Here is a 27693-nt window from a genome sequence, read left to right on the forward strand (position 1 = left end):
CAGCGCGGAGTTGGGTCTGCCCGCGAGGCAGAAACACCAGCCTGCTCCAGCAGATCCCGCTTCTCGCCAGCACACTCTTCCTCTCCGGGAACTCGGTCCTTCTTAGACTCCCAAACTTCAACGGCGCCACTACGGGCGCCGACCACCCCTGATCTGCCAGGCGCTGGGCAGCACCGAAGCCGCGTCTCTTCACCGGCTGAAGAAAGCCCCGACGCCCACCCGGCCCACGCCCGCACACGCCCTCCGCGCCCCGCGCGCGTCTCCGCGCCCCGCGGGGCCCCGCTCGGCCGCTCCGCGCCCGGCTTCCGCCCGCCGCGCGCCCGGCACTGCCGCCCTCACCTCGCCGGGCGATCCCGGCCCCAAGCCCCGGCGCCGGAGCCCCTGGCCGCGGCGCCCCTCTCCCTGCCTGCCCCCGACCCCAGCCCGCCCCTCCAAACACCCACAGTCTTACTGCGAGCCCTCCTCCACGCAGCTGCCCCCCTCCGCCCTCCCCGCGACCCTCGGCAGCGCTCCAGGTCCCCGCAGCCCCGGACCCCAGCTCTAAAGTTACTTTGTGAGGGGGTGAACCCGCAGGTTATTTCCCCCAATCACCCAAACAAGTTTCCATCCTCGGCACCAGCACCGCCACCGCCCCCCCAGCACACCCGCTCCCTCCCGCAGGCAGTCCCCCAAGGCCGCCCGCCCGGCGCGAGCACCTCCTGGGAAATAGCCGCTCCCCGCACCGCACGCCCCCACCTCGTGTACCCCTCCCCCTGCCAGCCCACCCCCGGCTCTCCCCAGGCGGAGAGTGTCTGGGTCTGTGTGTCTCCGAGAGAGTGTGCGAGTGCGTGCGTGTGTGTGCGCGCGTGTGAAGGCGGAGGTGGGTGAGAAGCGGAGACACTTACTTCTCCCGGGCCTGGCTGTCGGACGGGACGGCGCTGCTGTTACTCTTGCCTTTGCCGTACATGCTTGTGCCGAGAGCAGCTCCCACTGTCACGCACCTGTCAACCCATCACAGCCTCCCCGGGAACAGCCCCGTCCCCATGGCGACCCACGCAGCCACCCCCACTATTGGCCGCCCCACGCCAAAGCTCCACCCCCTTCGCCCAGGCAACGCGCGAGACTGACAGGCCTCCCCCTCCCTCCGGCCTTCCGAAGCGCGCGGTGGCTGCTACAGTCTAAGCGGCAGTCTCCTCCCTCCTTCCCTCCCTCCCGGGTTCCCTCCCTCGTTCCCTCTCCGTTCTCCTCCCTCCTCCCGCTCTCTTTCCCCCCTCCCCCCTCCGAACCCCGGCGCAAGGGGGGAATTAGAAACTGCTCTAGAAGGATTTTAAACAACTGGCTGTTCTCTCCGCCGCCGCCCCTCCCCCCGCACCGCCCGCGCTCGGCTCCTCACTGGAGAGAAGGCGCCGGGAGGAGGGGAAAGTGCGGCCTGGAGTCGCTGGTAGGAGCCGGCGGAGCTGGAGCTGTGGCGGCCCCAGACTTCGGGGCGCCCGCCGGGTACACAGAGAGACCTACGGCCCCAGCCTTCTCCGGAGCCCCCACCGGCCCCCTCTCCGGCTCCTCTTCTGTCTGTGACCCCGCGCCAGTACCCTGAATTGATCTCTGCCGCCTCAGCCCTACACCCTGGGTGTCGCCCCCACCTCGCGCCCCCCCCCCACGCCCTGCTCCCAGAGGGATGGCTGGCGAGGGACACAAGCGCCTTTCCCTCGACCTTCTGTCTGAGCGACCCCGAGCGACTCGCCTTTCCTCCAGGGGAGGGACTGTGCCTCCGGCCCTCGGCGCCGCTGGAGTGGCGTCGCCTTGCCCCTAGGGCCGCGCCCTGCTTCCCTGGGGAACACCCTGCCTCAGACCTGCCTCCCCTCTTTAGAGGTGGGTGAGCCTCCTCCCAAAGATGGCCGGGGAATCCTGGGGCCTCACTGGCCCAGGTACGCCTGGAGCCCCGTGGCACACCACGCAACAGCTCCCTTGCCTGAAATGCCGCAGAAAAGGGCTCCAGGCATCCCCACCTGGCCTGGTTTTCCAGCCTTGGTCGCTGATGTCTACTCTTCCTGACCTTTGAAGTGGAAAGGGCCACATAACGCCTTTAAAGATATCCCTGTCCTTGTCCTCCAGAGTAGGCCCCAACCCTCCTCCAAGGTGTGCAAAGTTGTGCCAGAGCTGAAAGGCTGCCTAAGAATATTTCTGGATCAAAGCCCCTAATCCCATTTCAGTAAATGTGCAGAAAGTTTCTGAAACACAATCTGGCTCCCGATAGAACTCCATCCTTTATCTTGTGGAGATCCTTAGATGCAAAATCAGACAGAGTGCAAATGGGGTTAGAAAGAAGACATGGGCATCAAATTGGGAGTGACAGAGGAAGAGGGGTGCAGGTGGGGGTCAGACTGGGGAAACATCAGAAAAGGATGAATACACGTGGAACAGCTATAGGAGGGGAGAGAAAATAGGATTTAAAATTGGGAAAGCCACCTTTCTATTTTCACACAGAGCTTTAAGCTTTTAGTAGTAGGACCCTAAAAATGCAGATGGAACTACAGAGATACATGGAGTGGAAAGAAATGGGTTTATATGGCCATTGACAGCAAATGACAGAAATGAAACACCAACAGAAGAAGGTTAAGGAAGGGCAGTCAGTAAGAAAGAGACTGAGAAAAGGGGTTGGCAACCAAACAAAAATCAAAAACTGGGAAAAAATGAAGGAGGACCTGCTATTCTAGTGTTAGAGAATTTTTTTTAATTGTAAACGGAAAGCATAAAAAGAAAAGAAAAAGAGAAATAGGATTAAATGAAGAAAACAGAATATGAAAGCAAAAGAAGATGGCAAAAACAAGAGGACTGACATCATGATAGAAAGATTTAAGAAAAATAAAACTGCTTTTATTAAAAGGACAAAAATTCATCCCATAGAAGTGAGGATGAAGAAAATGGGGGGAAAAATCACATAGGCTTAAGCTGATTAGTTTCCAAGAGAAGTAATTTGCCATTTCTAATTCAAAATCCCTCTTTCTATTTACAATGAACTGTAGGGATTTGGTGGTGGATACAAGGCATTCATGGACTCAGGAGAAGCAGGAGGGATGCTTAGCAAGTAAGTCTCTTGATGAACTTTTGCTCAAAATGCTCAGATACGTATAGGCTGCCACTGTTTACAGACTACCTTCAGAGTTAACATATGTAATTTGTTGTTCAATTATCAACTTCCATTGGCTTTAACCCAGAAAATTATCAGCATCTCAAGGCTTCATGACCCATAGAACACTCCCTATAAGTGACTGCTTAGACAATGCAGTCAAGGAGAGAGCTATGCAGCTGCTAGTCCATGTTCCTGTCCACACTTGGACCAAAGTAAATTTTCATTAAAGACCTAGAGTGGGCCTTGTACTGTTATCTAAAAACAAATTACTTAATTATCCTTGCTCTGGTGTTGGGATTCTCTATGGTTCTTAGTCATGGCACATTAGAATTACCCTAGGAGGATTTATTTTTTGTTGACTTTTGTTTTAAATACAAGATCTGGACCCCACCTCAAATGAACTAACTCAGAAACTTTGTGGATGGACGCCGGGATTTGTATTTTTTGTAAGCTCCAAGTGGTTCTTTTATGGAACTAGGGCTGCTTAACTTTGCTCTTAAGTACCCATCTTTTTTTAAACGATTATTTATTTATTTATTTGAGAGAGAGGGGAAGAAAGAGAGAGAGAGAGAACATGAGCAGAGGGAGGAGCAGAGGGAGAGGAAGAAGCTGACTCCCCGCTGAGCAAGGAGCCAGATATGGGGCTCAATCCCAGGACCCCAAGATCATGACCTGAGCCAAAGGCAGACACTTGACTGAGCCACTCAGGCGCCCCTACAGTATCCATTTAAAGACAGCCAGTGGACACCATCAGATCTCAGCAAGATTTTTAGGTTGTGGTTATATGTAACAGATAACCCTTCCCCTGTAAGCATTAAGACATCTTTACAGAGGGCTTTACTTTCTACCCACTGAGCCAACAAACTTGTTAATAGGATGAAAATGTAAGACCACGTGTGTTCTTATAGTACAAGACCACAAGTAGCTATGGTTTAATTTACTATTTCCTAAAGAGAAAGGAAAACAAAGAGAAAACAAGAGAAGCTATTTCCTGTCTACTGCTGCCTTTTATTCATTTGATTAGTTTTTACTCAGATTTATTACATGGAAGAGTCTTTTGAGTAATGGCATCTTTTCTGATATTTAAAAAATAAATAATAGATTGGCACAGTAGGGTATGGAATTCGGAACAATCTGGTCTTAGTATCTAGAAGGAATAAAATGCTAAAAGGTCTTAGTTCAGAACTTGCCAAGTTAATGTCAGAGTTAACTTCACAGGAGTGTTATTATCCAACAAATATACTAAGTCAAAACATGACTATTCCTATACATGGTAACCTTAAAGCTTCAGTGGTAGTCAAATCAATTATCTTTAAAACATCTCAGCAGCCATCTGAACCATCTCTGTTTTATTTTCCTCTTAATGTTTACACATGTAAGTAAAATGCTTCTTTGCCCTTGTTCAAATTATTTTGAGTACAAAGACTGTTCTTTGCATCAGCAACTGTATCTCATGGGGCCAATATTGTAATTAATGAGATTTGAAACACATATTCACAGCCAAATTTGAGATCCCAGACACAGAACTGAAGATCCATTGTTTTGTTTTCATTTTTAAGAAAGGGGAAGATAGGAGATTTAAATCTTCTTGTGAAGAACCACAATGTATTTTTTTGGAAGTTATTGTTTTGTTCTTCAACCTCACACATAAGGCTAATTAATTTGGGGGGTGGATTTAGGACAGGGGAATGCTGACTAGCCACCAGAATGAAAATTTGCATTTGAAGTTGATTTTTTTTTTCCTTTTTATCTTATTCTTTCAGATATAAAACACCACAATTACTCACTCATTAGGTCTTTCTCCCCCTGTCCTGGTTTTGTTTGTGTACATTTGCACAATTTTCTCTTTTTGGAACCTGCATCTTATTCTTCGAAGAAGTCTTTATCAGTTCAAAACAAGCAGTTTGTTGTACCACCCTGCTAAAACTCTAGACTGACTATACATTTCTTTGATCTTAATTTTTTCTGTTAGACATTAATATTCATCCATATTATCCAATCCATCCAATAATAACATCCATATTCTTATAGTGCATGGGACTTCAGAAAGGATTTCCCTTTGCTATATAGAACACAGAAACTACTTCTTTATGTTTAAGTAGAAACTAATGATGAATTTAATTATTTACAACACATAGAATACTTAGCATGTTAATTTTAAGAAGGAAAATAGTTAGAGGCACCTAGCTGAGTCATTCAGTGGAGCATGAGACTCTTGATCTCAGGGTTGTGAGTTCTAGCCCCACAGTGGGTGTAGGTTGGAAATAAAATCAGAAAGAAAGAAAGAAAGAGAGAGAGAGAAGGAGGGAGGGAGGAAATAAGGAAGGAAGGAAGGAAGAGAGAAAGAAAGAAAGAGAAAGAAAGAAATCTAGAGTAGGAAAATATTTATTTAGAAAAATTAAAATAACCTGTTTAAACATTAAAATTCATTAAAAGTAATTTTCTTGTTTTGAGGTAATTTTTCCAAAGGACAAAATTTTTCTATTATTTATTTGTTTCATAAACTAGTTCATTAAAAAAAACTTCTTACATTCATACCACTTTTCATTTCAAATCATTTAACAGATACCCATTTATTAATACTCAATATATCCCTATTATTACATTTTCTTAACCAGCTTTCTTAACTGGGTAAACTGAGTCCTGGAAAGTTTTATTAGCATGATCTGATCTATAAAGAAAACAGAAATAGTTCCAGGATGAGGACTCTGTGTTCCTGGCTGACAGTCCTGTTCTCAGACCACGAAGCCGCACCTCTTTCTCTCAAAAGTGACTATTCTACAGAGGAATGTGAGCAAGCTCTGAGATGTTTGTCACTCAAACTACTGTATGAAACTTCACTCCCAGGGAGAAGAGACTAGCATGTTTAGATCCACAAACTGCTTACCTGCCATGTACCAAAGTAACTCAATGAACACAGTCATTACAACAGTAATACTATGCAATGTGGTCTCTTATATCGGAATGATAAATGAAATGGAACCTCAAATTAACATTATTTGACACTGTTATTGGTTTAGCATCAGTTAATCTGAGGCAATGACTGTTTTCTTAACCTATTGCCCTAGATTTTTGAATTTCCAACTTAGCTATTCCTAAACATTTACGAATGGGTTAGGAGAGAGAGTGTACAGATAAGGTTCTAAACCTTGCCATCTCTCTAGAGTGCCTAGTCCTTTTTAGCACCATCAAGATTTGAAATTTAGTAACTTGGAAAAAAATAAAATAATCTTGTTATAAAAAAAATCATACATAAGCTGGAGATGATGAAAAGTGAAAGAAGTAGGGCTACCATGTATTGCAATTTCACACACTTTAGCACATTTTGCAAAACAAATTCCAAGTGTTGCAGTATTCACTGGCTGGATTTTTGTCATTAAATGTTGAAAGTTATGCAATAGGAAGTGTGCCAAAGAGTGTTCTTTATTCAAAAGTATTACTGTATTTTTTTAGTGCATTCCTAAATCTTCACAATGTTTTTTCACCTCCTAAGGTTATGCCAATATGATGTCTTTGCACTCTTGAATTTGACAAAAACCCCAGTCTCAAGAAGGAGGGCTGTGCAACATTCCATGCAGTGTCATTTCCTTCTGTTGTGAATGGAAACGTAGGGGTAAAAAAAAACCTACTACATTGTTTTTCATAATTTTCCAACATAATTGGGTCCTCTCAATGAAGTATGGCAAAAAAAAAGAAGGTGACAAATTATGCCACTATTGTGTTTTATTTATCTTCATATAATTTCAAATGTAAGGGGTTAGGATACATTTTCAACTTATTTAGCTGTATTAAAAATATATTCAAGACCGGTGCTGAATATAGCCATTGTCAATAATGAGCTGTATGACAGAAACAATCTTACCAAGGTCATGTGTACCTGCCAAAGATTTAGAGGGTACATCAAACTTTTTGTTTAGGGGTACTCAGTCTTTGAAACCAGCTGGTCTCCATCCTATATATGGCAGTACCTGAAGATTTATAAGTATTCTTTGGTGGCAACTACTACCAGCTAGCATTATCATCATTAGATTATACATTTACTAACCACATTCGTCAGACAAATAATTCTATAATCTCATTATCATCAGTTTTCCAAACTCTTCAGGTCTTTTTCCTTGGACCTAAATTCTTGAGGCAGAGGATAAAAGGATTCCCTGCCACATGATGCTAAGCTATTGACTACTTCATGGCAAATCTCCATTACGCTCACTCAGCTTCTAAGACCCAAGTTGTCCATAGTATCATAGCCCAATGTTAAGAAAGTTAAGAAATAATATATTTTTGTGTTATAGTCTGCTGCTACTGCTCTATGCTTACCTCCTACCCTATGCTCCCTCTAACAGTCATGGGATTTTTTGTTCTTGAGGAGAACCTTAATCACTGTCTCTGGTCCTATGGTCACTACTTAGGGCTAAAGTTGTTAACTTTGCTAAAGATATTACTCTGGGTTAAGGAGAGTTTTGGCCAAGGACACTGACCCATGGAATATTCTTTGGTACAGCATTTGAGGCTGAGGTGCCCAGAAATTAAAGGCTTCAGAGATATCGTATCCATTTACTCTGGCTTTTCTGTCTGGTTCATATTCTAGGGTGGAGGTAGAAAAAGAGCTCACTCTGGTAAGGCAAGTAAGTAGACTACACAGAAGGGTAGTCAAAGAAGAATCCAGTTCTGGGTACTTTCTCCTATGCCTCTGGAAGAGTTATCCCTATATCCCAACTTTCCTACACTCCTTACTTTGTTCTTGCCTTGGCTCTTGTGTCCTTTTAGGAGGTACCAGCTCTGTTCAATAGTTTGGTTGTTTTCTTCATTTTAAAAGAGCATTTGTGGGTGCCTGGGTAGCTCAGTCAGTTAAGCATCTGCCTTTGGCCGAGGTCATGATTCCAGGGTCCTGGGATGGAGTTCCATATCGGGCTCCCTGGACAGTCTGCTTCTCCCTCTCCCTCTCCCCCAGCTCATGCTCAATCTCTCTCAAATAAATAAATAAAGTCTTTAGAAAGGGGGAGGGGCATTTGTCATTTGTGGCAGAAGGAGACATATGTCACATCCATGTCTCAAGAACTTCCTAAGCTCACTAAAGACCTGTGAGAGGTAGTGGAAGAGCAGAGGAGGAGAAGGGGGACAGGATTGTATCTCCTGGGCTTCTACCCTGTGTCAGATGCTCCAAAGGGCTTTACTACATAACCTCCTACCTCTCCATTTCTTCTTTTATGTGATCTTCCTCTCTTTTCCTGCTTCCTGTTTTTTTCCCACCAATCCCTGTCAAAAGACAAAAGTGAGAAAAATAAGGAAGTTTCATGGGAACATACTAGAATGAACTATATGAAACTGCTGTGTTTGTAAGTCAAAAAATGTTTGAGGGGTGGCTCAGTCGGTTAAGCACCTCCCTTTAGCTCAGGTCATGATCTCAGGGTCCTGGGATCAAGCCCCACATCTGACTCCCTGCTCAGTGGGGAGTCTGCTTCTCCCTCTCTCTCTGCTCTCCCCACTGCTTTCTCTCTCAAATAAACAAATAAAATCTTTTAAAAAAATGTTTGATTGGGAGCACCTGGGTGGTTCCGTGGCTTAAAGCCTCTGCCTTCAGTTCAGGTCATGATCCCAGGGTGCTGGGATCGAGCCCCACATGGGGCTTTCTGCTCAGTGGGGAGCCTGCTTCCTCCTGTCTCTCTGCCTGCCTCTCTGCCTACTTGTGATCTCTGTCTGTCAAATGAATAAATAAAATCTTTAAAAAAAAATGTTTGTTCAGCAGTGTTATATGGTTCAACTACACAAGATTCAGTTCTTACAAACCATGCCACAGACTTCTTAAGTATTAACAACACTGACATTTACCAAGATTTACAATGCACCATGTACTATGTAAAGTGCTTTACATAGTGTATCTCACTCAGCAATCTTCATAATCCTTTGAGGTAGATATTATTCACAAATTTTGGTGGTTCACACAACTAGTGAATGGCGGGATTGTAATTCACACTCATGTGCCCTGTCTCTTCAGGCCCTCTCAGAATTCCATACAGAGATCCTTCCAACCACACTTGCCCCTTAATATTTACTTTTTCATGTACTATGATTTTAGACATACAGACTTCTCTGTGAATTTAGGTTAGATTAAATACAGGCAGGACCACTCAGGTGGGTTTTATGGGATCTTGCTTCAGCATGGTAAGCAGCAGTGAATTCTGTTCTTACACCCAAACCTCCTGATGAGGCAAAATCAGAAACACCAAGCCACACCCTGCTTTATTGCAGCTTTGGCCTTTATCAAATACATCATTTCCTCCCATTTTGACTATTGTAAAGTGAATGCCTTGGCTCACTATAGGATATTAAAAGAAGAAATGATTTGGTATGAATCTATTGCTCTTGATATTTGAAACAGATGCATGTTCTCTGTATTCCTACTAGGTTGCTCAGGTCGTGTGTTCTTTCCAGTCTTCACCTTGTTCATTCCTTTCAGTTAATCACATTTCCCAGATCTATGTGGCTCTGAAATCTGTGATAGATAAAACCTAAAAACCAAGAGCTTTGTTTTAATTTGCATTCTGCTTAGGAAAAGGGAGACTTGGATCCCTGGATTACATCACCCTTCAATCACTGGATCACTGTAAATATGTGTCCTACCTCTGGAAATGGTCAAAAATTGGTCCCTTCATCTAAATAAGCAGATTACAATTCCTTTGGGGGTTGTTTTTGTTGTTGTTTTGGGTTTTGTTTTTTGGCGTTTCTTTTCCTGTGTGGTTTTCTTTTCCTGGTGGATTATTGTAGTTCACTGTTACCTTTCCTTCTTCTCTTGTTTTTTTTTGGCTTCACTTCCTCCTTCTATTGTTGTAGCTGTCTTTCCTCCCATCACTTTTCCTGTTGCCTTTCCAATTGGGTGGGGCTCCATCCAATTCACTTACTGTCTGGCTCTAGAGTATCTTTAATCCCAGGGGACAACAGTCTTGTGCCAACTAGTTGGAATCCTTGTGGGTATCAGAAGAAGTATCCCAGCGACTAAGTAATCCCTAAAATTTTCCTTTATTGATTTTATGTTAGAATGAAATCCAAGGATGTCTAATTAGGGGGAAAAAATCATCCTTATAGCCTCCTAATCCAAGACCATTTTGAACTCTGACAGCACCAACATCCATCAAATCAAACAATGAAATCAACTTTGGTTACTTAGCATAATAGAAATAAACTTGTAATATTCTATTAGTGAAGGATCAATGTCTCCTGTCTTGAAAATAAACATCAGAGCTTGGCCTCAACATTTATGTAGTAGCAGGAGACCATTATTTTGTGACAACATTCAATTACATTGACATCAAGACAGATTTATTAAATTAATAAATAGTACATGATATTCAGCCTTTCATTCCAACCGTCACCACCATCCCCCTCCACAAGATGATCATCTAAAACCTTTCACCTATATTTTGACTCCTTAGTATCTACAACTCTTTATTTCCCTTTTGTTGTCATTTTATACTCAATTTTTTTGTATCCACTTTTTTCAGATGGAAGAAAGTTAATAATGAGAATCATCAAATTGTTAATTGTTAAAATATTTTAGTGATGTAATATTGGAAAAGGAAGTATTTCAGATATGCTTTTCAGAGTTCTGAATGTGACTAATGGCAAAATACCATTCTTGCTGTGTCTTCCTCTAACTTTCAACCTCAGGGCCTTTGCCCTGGCTGTTTCCTCTGCCTGGAATGTTCTTCCTTCTGCTCTTTGCATGGCTGTTTGTCTTTTTTCTCATGCCCAAGTCTGATGGAATGTCATTTCCACAGAGAAGTTCTCCCTAAGAGTCCTTTCTAAGTGTTTATTCCCCCATCCTCCTTCACTCTTCATCCTGTTGTTCTGTTTTATTCTATTTATCATCACACGTCACTATCTGAAACTGTTCATGATTTGAATTCTCTATTGGCTTGCATAATCCATGTCCTCAGATCTTGAACAGTACCAGATCCCCAGTGGCACTCAATAAACAAATATTCATTGACTGACTGGATGGATGGATGGATGGATGGATGGATGAATGAATGAATGAATAATTCTAATGAAACAGTCATATGTGAATGACTTCAGGTCCTATCTCTCTTAGGTATTTGCAACATACAATCCTTCCAACCCTCTACCCCTACAACCCAGGGCTCCTTATATTCTTAGAAACAGTAGTAATTGGACAGAGAGCATCAGCACACCTTCAGATTTTAGGCTTCTGCTCTTACTCCAATTTATTGTTCCAGCATCTAAACCAATTTAGCAATTTTGGTGAGCAGGACATGAAAGAGATATATTTTCTCCTCTTTTGTATCACCACAGATCTGACTGACTTGGAGTTCCAAGTGGCTTAGTGTTGCTGACAATAAGGAAAACAAGTGGCACACAGTCAGCAGATTAGTTTTCAGTAATAAGCTTTCATTATGTCACTTTCCTGCTCGAAAACCTCAGTGCCTCCTCACTGCTTATAGGATGACTTTTTCTCCCCTCCAATTTTTATCCAGTCTGATTCATCAGTCCCTACAGTCTTCAGTATGTCATAGTTATTTAAGCCTGTCTGTTTTCCCTACGAGTATTTACTCCTTGAAAATAGCCTATCCATTCACAGATGCTTACACAATACCTACATGTTGAGCCTTGTATGAATATATTTTTGAAGAAGATATTTCCCTGCTCTCAAGCCTTACAATTCCTACCTCAGTGTGTATTTTGCCTTTGGGAAGTGATTACTAGTGTTTCTGGAATTAAATTTTAGTTCCAGTAGCTGAAGTCGGACAACCTGGATTCCCTGCTCCGTCATTAGCTGTGGGATCTTAGCCAAGTCATTTAACTTCTCTGTGCCTCAGTTTTGTCAACTGTACACTGACATGTTACTCCTATATGTTAGGGTTATTATGAGGACTGAATGAGAAAATGCATGTACTGGGTCCAGCAAAGAGCTTGGCATATCATGTGCTTAGTGAATGTTTATAAATGTTTTCTTCCTCAGAGCTGGTGTATGCCTTACGTGGTCTGTTACCTCTGAAATATACCTGGCACATCTGTCAACACTATATCACTTTGTACATGCAGTTCCCCTTGCCTGCATGCCTTTCCCTACTCCCAACTCCTAACTCCTTTGAATTCTCTGCTCTTATAATTTATATCACATAGAATAAGCTGCCTTTTACTAGAACTTAACTTTTCCTGGTTCTTGTCTCCCCAGTGAGGTATAACTGCAAGGATAATACTGTGATTCTCTAGCGGAGTGCAAAATGGTCCTATACTGATAGCATGTGTCTGCTATTTCTTACCTGAATTTAGCAACTAGAGAAGGTAATGCCTAATTCAGTAGCCTCTGTGTAATGGTGGCAGTTGACCACCGTGTTGACATTGTTTCAAATTTCATGGATTCAAAGGTGAAAACAAGAATTTTGATGTCATTTAGTCATATCTGCAAAGAGGGAGTTTCCACAACGTCCCTTAATTCCACAGCAAAGAAATTCTTATCTTTAACTGTTAATACGATGTGAAGTACTTTTCCTCATTGAATCGGCAAGGCAATGGGAAAAAAATTAAGTCATCCTCCTCCTCATAATAAGCCTGCATATACTTCAAGACAGTCATCAAGTAATCCTCTTCTCCCAAATGAACAATGAAAATATTTATTTGCATAGCTAATATCACAGACGATCTAGGCAAATAGACGAAGTCTCTCTCCTGTGAATACTATTAGCTTGTAGTTCATGGTTTAGGCAACTGCTCTAGAGTGAAATAAAATCTTCAGAGACTTCTATTGGTCAATCAACACTTAAAATGTTTTTCTAAGCTACTTCTGGTAATTGGAATCTTTTAAGCTTTTATTGAAGATAGAATGGTAATACTAAAAACAACAGCAATATAGTTATCCACTCAACAAACATTCATTGAGCACCTACAGTATGTGGTATCGAGCAAACACAGCATTTTGCTAAGCAATGGAGGGATGCAAAAATCTGTCAGAAGCAGTAGCTACCGTAAAAGGAAAGTACTAAACTTTACTAAGGACTTATCACGAGCTGGGTACTGGGCTAAGTGCTGAGGATTTACAGATAAAGTTTCTTTCTTTGAGAATCTCATCATCTAAAGAGTCTTATATTTCAGTATGGCCTTCTAAGTGCTATGAAAGATGTTAGTGGCAGTGGGCACTCTGGGGGCGTGAACTACTCCCTAGAGCTTGCTTGTCGTTTGCATGGAGCCTGGACTGTAGAATAAGGTTTAGCTCAGAGCAACCAGGTGGCTCAATTAGTTGAGCTCCAAACTCTCTCTCTCTCTCTCTCTCTCTCTCTTTTTCTTTTAAACATTTTATTCATTTATTTAACAGAGAGAGCACAAGCAGGTAGAGTGGCAGGCAAAGGGAGAGGGAGCAGACTCCCCACTAAGCAGAGCCCCACGCAAGGCTTCATTGCAGCGTAAATCCCAGGATCACGACTGAAGCCAAAGGCGGACACTCAACCAACTGAGCCCCTCAGGCGTCCCAAGATTCCAGACTCCCTATTTCAGCTCAGGTCATGATCCAGATGTTGTGAGATTCAGCCCTGTGTGGGGCTCCGTGCTCACTGGAGAGTCTGCCTGTCTCTCTTCCTCTGCCCCTCCCCACTGGATGCACAAGCCCGCTCTCTCAAATAAATAAAGACCTTAAAAAAAAAAAGCTTAATTAAAAAAATAATAATTTTAAAAAGTGGGGATGGACATTTCAACAAAGGGAGCTGCAGGTACAAAGGCAGAAAGGGAAGAGAGATTGCACACATTTCAGAAGCTACAAGGAATTTGCCTGAAGTGGAAAAACTGGAGATAGTTGTGGAGATAAAGCTGGAGAGTAAGCAAAGACTGATTCATGAAGAGTTTTGTAGGAATACTATGGGGAAAAATGGATTTTAAATCCTTGAGTAGCCGTGGGAAGCCACTGAAGGATTTTAAGCAGAGGCATTACCTGATCAGATTTGCAATTTAGAAAAACCACTTTTGTTTTGTGAAGAAGAGATGGAAGAGTAGATAGAGGCGGGGAGGTGGAGGGGTTATTACAAACAAGGATCCAAGTGGGAACTGATGAAGGACTGACCCAAGCTGGATGCAGTAAGAAATGGAAAAGAAATGGGGTGCCTGGGCAGCTCAGTCCTTAAGTGTCTGCCTTTGGCTCAGGTTAAGATCCCAGGATCCTGGGATTGAGCCCTGCATCATAGGGCTCCCATCTCAGCAGGAAGCCTGCTTCTCCCTCTCCCACTCTCCCACTCTCCCTGCTTGTGTCCCCTCTCCCGCTTTGTCTCTCTCTGCCAAATAAATAAATAAAAATATTTAATTAAAAAAAAAGAAATGGAGAAGAAGGAATCATATATCATTTGGAGGTGGAGAAAAATGGAAACTATGTGTCCACTTCAAAAGATTATCTATTTGACCAACTTCTTAGAAGATTTAAATATCCATAGATTTCATATAGAAAAAGAGAGTTTACTCCTTAGAGTGCATGTACAAGTCCTTTAACTATAAATTACTTCATGTGATAGAGGCAAATTTATTTTTCAGTGGGAATATATTGTTTCTATAATAATGGAAGTTATTCGGGGAAATCAGCATTTTACTCTTTTCAAGTTTTTAAATAAAGAGCTTCCTAGAATTGTTCCCAATATACAAGCAAAACTCCCCAACAAACAAAAATAAACCAAAAATTAAAACTACAACCAAACAAAAGAAAAATTATTTTTTAAAAAGATACGTAGATTCGGGATAAGGAAAGTTTCAAAATTCTGTCTTAGATCATATAGACTTTGACTGGAAAAGCCTCCAGATCCTGTAGACTTGCCTGCTGTTGAAGGCGAGATTCTCTGAAAGCAGAGTCTGAGCTGAGTGTGAAATACAGTATGTTTATTAGGCGTCATCAGCTCTGTGAAAGGAAAGAAGTAGGATTATACAAAGAAAGAAGACAGCCCCAGGGCAGGCCTGACAAAGCCTCACCCAATCTGCCTTAGGGAGGACAGGATCTCTGGAGAGGTGGCACTTAGCAGCTGAGGCATCCCTGAAAATGATAACACTTCCCTTGTCTGGGTAGCATGTCCTTCTTTGAAAGGAGAGCCCTCTGCATCCCACACCTGCACATCAGTTTTTGGATGGAACTCAAAGACAGACCAGGCCAACTTCTCAAGATAACTTGGGAGTTATCTATATAACACCACCACATCTTTTATATCTCCTACCCTTTGCAGTGCTAGTTTCAGAATTGTAGAAATACTGAAATGGTGTTGAGAAAAGAATTCAAGACTGACTTTAAAATTATTTACCAATAACCAAGGGGAATTAAAAGGAAAAAAGCAGAAAAAAATCGATGTGAGGACATTGTTCTCCTACCTTTCTGCATGCATAGTGGAAATCACAGAATTAATAAAACTTGTGAAGCAATCACATAGCTTCATGGAATCTAGAACATTAGAAACTGACCTAGAGTGCTCCTGAACCATGAAAGTCAACTGTGGTTTCCTTTCTCCATCCTTTCAGTTACAGACTTACTTGAGGAACCTTTTCCAAAACATTTACATTCTCTTTCCTTAGGTCACTAATAATTGAACAGTACTCATAGTAGGAATTCTATTATGTAGAAATTATGGCACAAGGTACAAGATGGAAGGGGAGATAATTTTTAAAACCAATAGAATGAATAAAGAAAAAAATGGCTCATAGGAGTTTAGAATATCAGTCTTTTTCTTTTTTTACTTTCTTTCTTTCTTTTTTTTTTAAGATTTATTTATTTGAGAGGGAAAGAAAGAGCGCAAGCAGGTGGAGGTACAGAGGGAGAAGGACAAGCAGAAAGGGAGAGGGACAAGCAGACTCCCTGCTAAGTGCAGATCCCCCCACACAGAGCTCAATGCAGGTCTGGATTCCAGGACCCTGAGATCATGAGCTGATGTCAGATGCTTAACCTAACTGTGCCACTCAGGTGCCCATAGAGTATTGGTTTTTCCCAACATTATGGTAGAGCAAGGGGCAAAAAATAGTGAAGAGCTTTCACTGTGATTCCTGTAACTTAGCACAGTGTACTGAGTTCATAAATTCCTCATCCCTCAGAATTTATCTCTATGGTTAAAACTTACTGATTTAGATTCCATAAATTTGTCATGTTGCAGTAATACAGTTGTAGTATGTCATTCTGGCTGAGAAACTATTTTATAATGATTGTTTCCCTGTAAAAAAAAGGAGCCTACTGGGCGCCTGGGTAGCTCAGTGGGTTAAAGCCTCTGCCTTCGGCTCAGGTCATGATCTCAGGGTCCTGGGATCGAGGCCCGCATCAGGCTCTCTGCTCAGCGGGGAGCCTGCTTCCTCCTCTCTCTGCCTACTTGTGATCTCTCTCTCTCTCTCTGTCAAATAAATAAATAAAATCTTAAAAAAAAAAAAAAAGGAGCCTACTAATATTCCCCAAACACATCTTCAAATTTTGGGTCCACCTATTATTTCCATAATGTAAACTGTGGTTAAGACCCATAGCCATGGGTGAATAATGACTTATATATATATTTTTTTAAAGATTTTATTTATTTATTTGACAGAGAGAGATCACAAGTAGATGGAGAGGCAGGCAGAGGGGGGGGGGAAGCAGGCTCCCCGCTGAGCAGAGAGCCCGATGCGGGACTCGATCCCAGGACCCCGAGATCATGACCTGAGCCGAAGGCAGCGGCTTAACCCACTGAGCCACCCAGGCGCCCCATGACTTATATTTTTTAAACTAATTGACATATTCTTTAAAAATATCTTTTTTTCTTGTATTTTGTAAGTTATTTAGAAAATAAATAATAAATAGCCTTTACTTCAAAAAATCTATTTTTCACTGATTTGGATGGGTTTTTCTTCTCTTTCACACTAGGAACTTTATTGTAGTCCCATTGTAACTCCTCTACCTACCCCCAACTAATGGGGTTCTGCATTCCTGCCTAAATGCCAGGAGTTCTCTGGAGAACTTCGGTCCATCCAACCCTAGGTAAAATCAGACTAGTGCAATAATATAGATCTGAGAAATGGGTAGAGAAAGAGGGAGAAAGAAGCTCTGATTTGGGTAAATGACAATATCCAAACTGAATATAAACCTGAATATGCCCCCAAAACATGTGTAGAGTAACTGTGCCTCACCAGTTTCCCACAAGCACCTTGGTCTTTGAGTTTATTTCTCACAAACTGTATTACTTGCCTAGGGAAAATAATGCACCTAAAATTTGTCATTCCTAAAAGTTGTCATAACTTTAAAACAATCCAGCAAATAAAGTTAAATGCTTTGATTTTCAGAATGTGTATGTCTAATGAAAAAGTATATTAGATGCCTTCAAATTTTTTTTAATTTATTGCAAAAAAGGTCTTGGTCTTAGGCACTACATCCATCACAGTTGCCATATAGGACCTCTGTGGCCCTAACCCCATCATCTCAGTGTTCACTGTTACAACTGGACCCTGGGTGCCAGAACCTCCATCACTGTCTTCCCTCCAAAGCCAGAAGCCTCCACTGCCACTTTTGCCAGAAAATGTATTCCGTTAGGTACTTACTTCCTCTCTTTGTGCTCTTCTGAAACAATTCTCCTACAAGCAAGGTGACTGACCTGCGCCTAGGTCACAATTGTGCAACCTTGTTATAAAAGAAGCTGGGAAAATGCATTAGGGCTTATGTGATGGGGAAGCGGGACTCATGCTATGGGGAATTCCTCAAACGTAGAAAAAAATGTCCAAAAGGTGATAAGCAGCCACAAAAACCAGAGCATGGAAGGCAACCAAATACAGAGCTCAAAATTTGCGCATCAAATTACTGGTAGTGACGGTTAAATTTCCCCAATCATGGAACTGGGGGAAATACTGTTCATCCCCAGGGAACTGGTGGGGAGTCATTTGAGTACTTCTTGCTGACATCTTTCATTGTGCTCCAGACTGTTCCAGATGGCAGGAAGTCCCTGCTCAGGCCTCTGGCTGGGACTTTCTCCAAAAGCTGACCCTCAACACTACACAGTGGCAAGCTGCCAGAGCAGCAGGGAAAGGCAACTCACCTACACAGGCACAACGGTTCTCCAAGCACCTTGGAAATTTAACTGTCACACAGTGGGGAAAAGAACAGGTTTTCAAGCCTTGTTACTATGCATATGCTAATTATTAGGCAGAGGGGAACATGATAATTGAGTTATGAAACTACTAAATAAAAACAGACTACCTGACAGAGAGCTTCTTTACATGATGTTTTTACACAAGAATAAACAATGTGTTCTTTGTACGGGTAAAAAAAAAAAAAGAAAGAAACAGGGTTAGTTTTATTCTGTAAACTACGATCTCTTATTGTAACTAGACTAGTGCTTGTATTTGTTGACATTTTGATTTATAAAAAACCTGAACAAGTTCCATTTCAATAATTTTTCTTGTGGAAGCAATACCAGAGAAGGGGGGAAAACATTGATGTTCATTCCCCCACCCCCCAAAAATCGCATACGCAAAAGCTTTAGAATTTTCTTTGTTCAACTCTGGGTAAGATTTCATGAAAAAGTAATTGAAATTCCTTTTGCTCCCCATTCTTCCACGCATGTGTAGAGCCTTATATTCCTAACAAGCCCCAAGAAGCTTCCTTCCACAGAACTTGATCTTTGAAAGATAGAATAATCTGTTGCCCTCAATTCTTCTCAATCCTGTTTCCATCTTTCATTTTGCTCTCCCTCCTTAACCACAATATGAAATGTGTGCTAATTAATTCACTGTTGACAAACTCAATCTAATGCCTAAAACTGGTGTCATATGCTAAGTGGCCAAGGTGGAACCCAAAGCAGAGAAGTGGAGGGTGCTTGGGTTCTATGAGCATTTTGTAACATGGAATCACTGTGGATGCAGTGAAGTGTACATATACCCACCAAACGGCATACAAGTGGCTCACTATCTATTCAGATTAATGATGAATCTGTATAATATTCTTTGAGATGCTTTGTTTAAGAAGAAAGACAGCAAATAAAGAGAGTAACATATAATAAAACATCAGTAAAGAGTTCCATGTAAGCCATGCTTGCTTATAAAATGTTACTTTCTTCCCATGAAATGATAAAAGTAAAGAAAAAGGAAAAAGGAATATTCAGACAGTTTCTGATAAAAGGAAGCAACCAGATAATTTTTAAAGAAAGTGTCTCTAAATTAGATGCTAATTTGTGTTATCTACAGAAAGATTCCCCTTCCTCAAGTAGCCACTAAACATAAATACATATGTGACGATGATAAGGAAGTGCCCTTTCTTATGCATGTTTGCCTTTATAATTTACCTTCCCACATTCATCCAGGATTTCTATCTAAAAGTAATAAACAATGGAGATTACTTTAAGAATGCATCTATCAGCACAGCACATTTACTTTTGCTACAAGTTCCATTTCAAACAAACAGAGCAAGGAATTAAATTTAATTGCTAACCCAAGTTTACCATACCAGAATCTTCCAGATAAATTATATTTGAAAAGGTTATTCAGAGTTCCCCTCCTCTAAGTCAGTTTCTGAACCAGAAAGTTTGAATATTGCCCAAGAATACCCAGAAAGCCATGAGATAATTTAATAGATGGCTCTAAGTCCTGAAGCTGAGAGGCCCAAGAAACAGACCTGTGTTGCTGTTGCCTGTGACCCAATGACAAGTTCTGCCATGCCACTTGAGGGAAACAAGGGAGAAGTGTGGTAACAAGTATTTCCTGCTTTTTTATGAAATGGTTCATTCATGGTGTCACAAATGACATTTTAGGCTTTGTCAACAGATGCATGCTCTTAGTTTTTACCATTGGGAACGTTAAGTGATAACTAATAACTTTGGATCCAAAGTTGCCTGAAATCTGGGGATGGTCTTTGCCCCAGTTACATTGTTTCCAAGTCAGTCAGACCTCACTTAAAACTCAAATGTGACAATGATCTATCTTATCTTGATGATGCAGTTTATTAAATGGAGGACTTCAACTTCTCTTCCTTGATTTTCATTTTTGTATTGGCCACTGTACTTCCCTTCACCAGAGACATATAGAAAGAGAAAAAAGTGAAATTAAAATCTATGAATTATTTGTTATTACCAGTGTTGGAGAGAATAATTTGGTTTGACGTGTTTGGGGGAGGGGAAAAAAAGGTTTGCAGGTTATCTCTGGGTTTGTGTACTTTGCCCCTATTGTAAAACAAAGTTACTTAAGCACTAGTATGGTTTTAGTATATACTTAGTAAGAAAAGCCTACTGTTGGGGAACCTGGGTGGCTTAGTGGGTTAGGCAATTTTGCCTTTGGCTCAGGTCATGATCTCAGGGTCCGGGGATCAAGCCCCACATCGGGCTCTCTGCTCAGCAGGGAACCTGCTTCCCCCCTCTCTCTCTGCCTGCCTCTCTGCCTACTTATGATCTCTCTCTCTCTGTCAAATAAATAAATAAAATCTTAAAAAGAAAAGAAAAGAAAAGAAAGCCTACTGTTTTCAAAATGTTTTTGTGCCATCATATCATTAGATCCTCCTAAAATTCCTGCGAGATATGTTAATAGGTGTTATTTATATTTATTTTAACACTGCCATTAATCATTCCATTTTATAGGTGAAGAGACTAGGGCACAATGTTAAATGTTGCCCAGAAATACCCAGCCAATAGTGGTAAAGTTGAAACTAGATACCAGCTCTTCTGACCTATGATCCCAGATGCCTTCTACGTGGTCATCTGCCTCTGTTTTCTGGACAGTCACATGGTTCATAGCTGGAAGGCTCTTACATGCTGTTGTCCACTTCATAACTGGCTGTCTTCCAAAAATGTAGTTGTAGAACTTAGAATGCATTGTCCCATTGGAACAACAATGCCTGTGTTCCATAGACCTCTGTGTCATTTCACAAGAACCTGTCCTAACCCACAAGAGTTAAGTATGTTCCTTTAAGACAAAATATATTTCACAGAACAATATTCCCTTAAGAAAGTTTCAAGGAAAGAAGTTCTAAGGCCAAATAAGTTTGGGAAACACAGCATATCATATATCCCACTCAGAGATTCATAATATACATTTGCATATTAAAGGCTTTAAGAAGTTCTGCAGGAAAGAAAACTGCTTAAAATTGTTCCATTGAGAATTCATCAACCTTCTCTGACTTTGAAACCCTTTCACTGAGTAACAGATATTAACACCCAAAACTAGAGTTCCCCAAAACACATTTTGGACATTGCTGCCATAGGAAAATATATTGAGTTACGGTTTGAGATAGAAGGAGCGTCTCAGCTACTTTGAGATTGGGAGTCACCCTGAATATAAGATAGATCCTGGTGATCATTCCTGTGCTATCAGCCTGGAGCTAAAATCAGTCATGGATGCTAGGACATAAAGCAGGGTCAGACACTGAAGGATAAGGAACAGAAAAAGGATAGGGATGATGCCTGGGAACACTGAGATGAGATCAGGATGATGGGGTTGGAGGCATACGAATGATGAGAATAACAAGGGAGCAGTTAACTTGGAAATTTATCCTGTCTTACCCTTTCTTCTTCCTCAAATCCTGCTGCTGCAGACACTTCCCTGGACCAAACCCAGGGTAAAAAGCAGGGATGAGACTGGGGGAAGAATTAATGGCTGCCATGGCAGGAAAAAACAGAAAGGAGAGGTATGCTGAGCAAAGAGGACACCTAGCAGAAGCAACTACTTTCCAGTTATCAAGTTCAGGAAAGGATGAAAGCCAGAGGCTTAGTGCCTATGTTCTCCCAACTATCAGATAAGCATCCAATGTATCATCCATACAGGGACACTTTTGGAGTGAAAGGGGCACTGTAATAACCATGTGAGGACAACAGATGTAAATTGGGGCTCTCCCAGGCACACTGAGATATGTATTCACCTTCTATGCACGTTCCTTTTTGAACTAGGTACCATGGCATTCAGAAAAAAAAAAAAGAAAAGAAAATATAAAAGGTATGTTTGTAAGTGTTGACAGTGTGAACTATAATGAGTTCCACTTTAAATAAGCTGTTTAGACCAAAATACCCTCATGACCCCATTTAGCAAACAGGTATTGAGCATCTCAATCTGGAAAGCACTGTGCTCAGCCCTGTGGAGGATGTGGATAAGCAAGACACATCAGTGGTCTCGAGGAGCCTCCAGTCAGCACAATGATAAAGAGATTCCAATGACCAGTCTGCAAGTATTAAACTATCACAGATGGTCATAAGAGAGCGAAGAATGTAAAGCTGAGGAAGTTCTGAGGAGCGCTGACCTGGGAAGCTTTGGGAATTTGTCGACGTCTGGAAGGACAAGAAGATTATTATCAGGACTGGGATGCAGGCAAGAGGAGTTAGAGCTTTCCGGGTGACAAGAGAGCACCAGCAAAAGTAAAGAAGAGCATGTTTGTGGCAGCATGAGGAGCCTGATAGTGTTCGGTGGCAGTTCAGGATTTGTGATGAGAAGTAGTGTCCGATGAAGAGGGAAAGGCAGGTTGGGGCGAGCCTATATAGGGACTTGAGTGCCAGTGTAAATCAAGTGGAAACAGTTCCGGAAATAATCAAGAGCTTTGATTGGTTAGAAGCAGCCTGGGACAACCACAAGTAGAACCGTAACCACTTAGCACTTTGGAAATCTTTGGTTATATTGGGGCCAGTTCTGTGCTTTCACAAGGTTGAACCCAGAAAGCTGAAGGACTTAGAAACATTTGGATTAAATATAATTATTAAGATTCTTATCAAATCCAAATTAGGCAATGATAATTAGTTTTCTATTGCTGCTGTAAAACATTACCACAAATTTAGTGGCCTAAAAAAAATGGGAATTTATTATCTGACAGTTCTGTAGGTTAAAAGTCTAACATAAGTCTCAAGGGGCTAAAATCAAGGTGTCAGCCGGGCTACATTCTTCTCTAGAGGCTTGAGGGAAGGGTCTGTTTCCTCGTCTTCTCCAGTTTCTAGAGGCTACTCACATTCCTTAGCTTATAACCCCTTCCTCTATCTTCAAAAATAGCAATGGTAGATGGAGTCCTTCTCATTGCATCACTTGACCCTCTCTGCCTCTTTTTCCAACTTTTCAGGACGCTTATAATTATATTTGGGCCATTGGACTAATCCAGGAGAATCTCCCTATATGCTAATTAGCAACCACTTTAATTCTCCTTATAGTAAAATATTCACAGGTTCCTAGGATTTGGACACAGACATCTTTGGGGAGTTATTATTCTGGTTAGGCCAGAAATGTAGCAGTTAGGATCTCCCATGTTTTTTTTTTAATTCTCCCCACTCTTCTCTGCCTAGGCATAGGCAAATGGCCTCATCCTTTGTTTCTTAAAGCAACTCTAATACTCACTGTGTGTATAATCGACTTTTACTCAAGATTTGTGGACAGCAATGGGTGATCACACTACAGTGTAGAAAAACACTTAAATTTGAATATTGAACTTCTTTGCTTCTCAAGTTTTTGACCATAGAGAGTTTCTTTTTAGCCATTTTCTCTTCTGGTCTGCCCCTTCTCCCCATCTCTGGGTACGTTTTTCCCCTCCTTTTCTCTCTTCTTCAAGTCCTGGGCCTGCCAAAATACCTCCCTCCCAATCCTCACTGGAAATGGAAAATTCCTATTACTATATTATTTAAAGCAATTTGGTTTGTTTGGTTCAGCCTTTCTCATTCAGGATGTGTCCTCGGCCTTCACGTTCATTACCAAAAAGATCCATCAGCATCTTTTGTGACAAATTCTGTGTCTGCAGTCCATTTTAGTTTTTTGTTTTTGTTTTTGTTTGATTCCAGCGACAAAGAGAGGGAAGGGCAGAGGGAGGGGGGAGAAGGGGTTTTAAGCAAGCTTCACACCCAATGTGGAGTCTGATGTGGGGCTCGATCCCACAACCCTGAGTTCATGACCCAAGCTGAAATTAAGAGTCAGACACTCAACTGACTGAACCACCCAGACACCTACATTTTGGTTATTTTTAACAGTAATTATTGTCTTCTTCCTTCATGCTATTAGAGAAAACTTTAATACTAATTTTAGAAAGAACATTCCCTTTCCAGTATTGGTGGGCTACCTTCTACAATACAGGAAGTAATTGGACAGTGCTTTACAAAGAAATGAAACAAAGTGGCACGGTGTCACCTGGGATGGCAAAATCAGCCCAACTCTAGGAATCAGGAGACCTGGGTACTGATTGTAGTCCCTCCAATGACCTGATGACTTTGAGAAGTCAGAACCTCTATGAGTCACCATTTTGTCAGGAAAGTTGAGTTAGATGTTCTCTGAGTTCCAAACTTCTGTAAATACCGCACTGATTAGTGGAATTTATGTTTGTAGCCTGGGAGCTTATTTGACATAATAAGTAGTTACAAACAAACCAGTATCACAAGAGCTTTTGGGACTCCCAGAAATTTTACTGTTCTAGTATCTGGATTATTCATCTGGGACTACAATCAGTTTAGAGACTCTAAGCTTTTTCTTTTATTTTTGAAGGGGCTGATGGGATGGTAACCAACTTGTGCCAGCTACAGAGATGGACTGAAAAGAAAAATATGACAGGGGGGGGACACCTGGGTGGCTCAGTGCTTAAGCCTCTGCCTTCAGCTCAGGTCATGATCTCGGGGTCCTGGGATCGAGTCCCTCATTGGGCTCTCTGCTCTGCGGGGAGCCTGCTTCCTCCTCTCTCTCTCTGCCTGCCTCTCTGCCCACTTGTGATCTCTCTCTGTCAAATAAATAAAATCTTAAAAAAAAAAAAAAAAAAAAGAAGGGACACCTGGGTGGCTCAGTCAGTTAAGCGGCTGCCTTCAGTCAGGTCATGATCCCAGCGTGTGGGGATCGAGTCCCACATCAGGCTCCTTTCCCAGCAGGGAGCTTGCTTCTCCCTCTGCCTCTGCCCGTGACTCTGCCTGCCTGTGCTCTTTCAATCTCTCTCTCTCTCTCTCTCTCTGACAAATAAATAAATAAAATCTTTAAAAAAAAAAAAAAGCTAAACTGTTTATACTCCCATTAGTTCTCTAAAAAAAAAAAAAAAAAAAAAAAAAAAATATGACAGGAATCAGTGGTTTTTTTTGTTTTTTTTTTTTTTTAGAAAGATTAATCTATCTGTTAGGTATGGGATAGAATGAAACAGCGGGCAATAGGCAGCAGGAAAACCAATTAAGAGACTGTTGTAAAAGTTCAGGCATAATAAAAATGTAACAGGATGCTAGATGGGACTTTTCCTGTTGTCTCAGGGTTTCCGCCAAAGAACCACAGCTGAGGACAATAGGAAATAGGAGTCCACACATTCTAAAGAAAGTTGCTAAACACACCCATGCGTGATTTGCTAACTGGTTCTTTGCTCATTCTATCATGACCCCATCTTATATAAGAGAAGTTAGTGAATCATTAAAGAGAAGAGTCTGGGAAGTAAAAATTTGCAAATTTTCTCTCTTCTCAAATCCATGTTTTCTGGAGTTTGGGAAACAGAGAGGCTGATGCCTGACTCTCACCTGGAGGTGGACAGGGACAGAGAGAATAGCAATGGGAGAGCCCCTCCTTCTGGAATTTGACCAGAAAAGTGGGGTGAATTTCCCACAAGCCAAATATATAGCATGAGAGATAGCTGAGTTCCATGGCTGCATGCTGGGCCAGAGTATCACTTTTTTGGGAGAACAGAATGGTGTTTGACATTCCTTTTTTTTTTTTTAAGATTTTATTTATTTATTTGACACACAGAGATCACAAGTAGGCAGAGAGGCAGTCAGAGAGAGAGGAGGTAGCAGGCTCCCTGCTGAGCTGAGAGCCTAATGTGGGGCTCAATCCCAGGAACCCTGAGATCATGACCTGAGCCGAAGACAGAGGTTTTATTTAACCCACTGAGCCTTCAGGCACCCGGTGTTTGACATTCTTGACATCAGGGAAGTAGAGGGGTGACAGTTGTAGAAGAACCCACAAAAATACTCCATGAAAGACAGGGCCAGCACTGGATAGTTGCTAGGACTGAGGCCATTTGAGAGAGTACCTCAAGAGAGAACCAAGAAAGAAGTACTAGCAACAGAAGCTACCATCTCCTCTCCATCCCCTTAACCTATCTCCTCCAGACATGTCCTGAAGGAGCCTGAAGCAGGTAACAGAGAAAGTAAAGCAAGGGCACCAAGGAACAGACTCTGTTGTGCTCCCACTACTGACCTGAGGACTCCTTGTTTAGGCCTGAGCTGGAGAGAGGGGAGAAGCCTTAAACTGGATGGGAAATGGAAGTTTTGATTTAGATTGGACTATTCTGAAAATGAGACTATTGTCTAATATCCTAAAATAAGAAGAAAGTACACAAAATCTGCCTGGAGTATCATCCAGGGGCAGGAAAGGGAGATAAGATAGACATGTTTGAAGGCAATGAAATTTTAAAATAATGCTCTTCCTGTTTGCACCTCAGAGAGGCCAGCTTCTATGATAAATTAGTATGACAGCAATAATAATAATAATAATGACAATAATAATAACAACCATTTGTTAAGTGTTGGCATAGAATGCCAGGCTTATGTTAGGTGCCAAACATACCTTACTTCATTTAATCTTTATAATAATGTCATGAGATACTATTAAATTTAATCCCATCTAACAGATCAGGTTAAATAATTTGCCACCAAAATACAGTTAATATGTAGGTGATTTCAGACTCCACAATCTGTTTAGGGCTAGAATAGGGTAACAGTTATAAAGAGGAAAGAACACTGAAAAAATGAAATTAAGTTTAAGAAAAATAAAAGAGGAAAGAAACAAGGAATTAATGGATGAAATATCAGTGTTTTTCATTCTAATCCAAGAATAGATTAATTGATAAAAAACAATGACACAATTAACATACATTGATAGGACTTCAATTATCATATAACCCACAACTAACATTTGTTGCTAACTATAAAACCAATAAATATATATATTAAATAACTTGTTTTGAGTGGGTTATTTTGGTGGTGGTGGGGTTGTTTATTTGTTTTTTAAGAAATGTTGCCTGGTCATTTTGAAATTAGTTCCCTGGAGTACAACTAATATATTAATTTGTCATTTATACTATGTCAGTGTTTTATTACACCTGAGATATTTGATGGAAATAACTGAATACACACATGTTCATTGTTTTAATATAATGTAGATGCTTTAAACAGATACCTAAACTCAAGAATAACTTCTTCACTGTGAACTCCTTGAAGCAGGGATCTGATCTTACTTGTAACTGGGCTCGAACCCCCAAGGGCATGAGATAAGTATCTGGCATATTGTAGATGCTCACTAATTTAAAATTTTTTACTGAGCAACTACTAGGTTCTAGGCATCGAGTGAATGTTATATATGACATATGTGTGTGTGTGTGTGTGTGTGTGTATAATATGTGTGTATATATGTGTGTGTATGTATATACACATACATATATTTGTATGCATATATATAATCAGAGCAAATCTCCTTATAGTATGTGTTCATAACCCTTGCTATATACCCCTCCTGCCATCTAAAAAGAATTTTGGCTTTTGTTCTATAGCTTTTATTATCTGCCCTCTAAGGGGAATCAGAGTTTGCTGCCAGATTCTTGGACATTTGTGATATGGAATTGAGAGACTGGAGCCAGAAAGACAGAACCAATGAGGTAGGAGAAAGGGGGAGAGAAAGAAAGGATAGCCCTATGAAGGGAG

General features: G+C 41.4%; 1 protein-coding gene and 1 long non-coding RNA gene across 6 annotated transcripts in view; one reads left to right on the forward strand and one right to left on the reverse strand.

Moving 5' to 3' along the window:
• Nucleotides 1–1164, reverse strand: part of SSBP2 (single stranded DNA binding protein 2) — a 312411-nt gene extending 311247 nt beyond the window's left edge. For 2 of the 4 annotated variants that reach the window (XM_047730990.1, XM_047730987.1), the window contains exon 1: nt 885–1159. In XM_047730990.1, coding sequence (XP_047586946.1) covers nt 885–946 — 62 coding nt within the window. In that variant the 5' untranslated portion in view covers nt 947–1159. Of the gene's footprint in view, nt 1–884 lie in introns of all 4 variants that reach the window. The other 2 variants (XM_047730989.1, XM_047730988.1) reach the window with 2 other exon arrangements.
• On the forward strand, nt 1128–27626 carry LOC125100653 (uncharacterized). 2 transcript variants are annotated; one of them, XR_007127621.1, is made up of 4 exons: nt 1128–1848; nt 3003–3064; nt 16965–17078; nt 27543–27626. It is a non-coding gene; the product is annotated as an uncharacterized LOC125100653 (long non-coding RNA). The 2 variants fall into 2 exon arrangements; XR_007127620.1 differs by lacking the exon at nt 27543–27626 and having other exon boundaries at nt 16965–17342.
• The last annotated feature ends 67 nt before the right edge of the window (nt 27627–27693 follow it).

Source organism: Lutra lutra, chromosome 5 (assembly GCF_902655055.1).
Source record: "Lutra lutra chromosome 5, mLutLut1.2, whole genome shotgun sequence".
Lineage (NCBI taxonomy): Eukaryota > Metazoa > Chordata > Mammalia > Carnivora > Mustelidae > Lutra > Lutra lutra.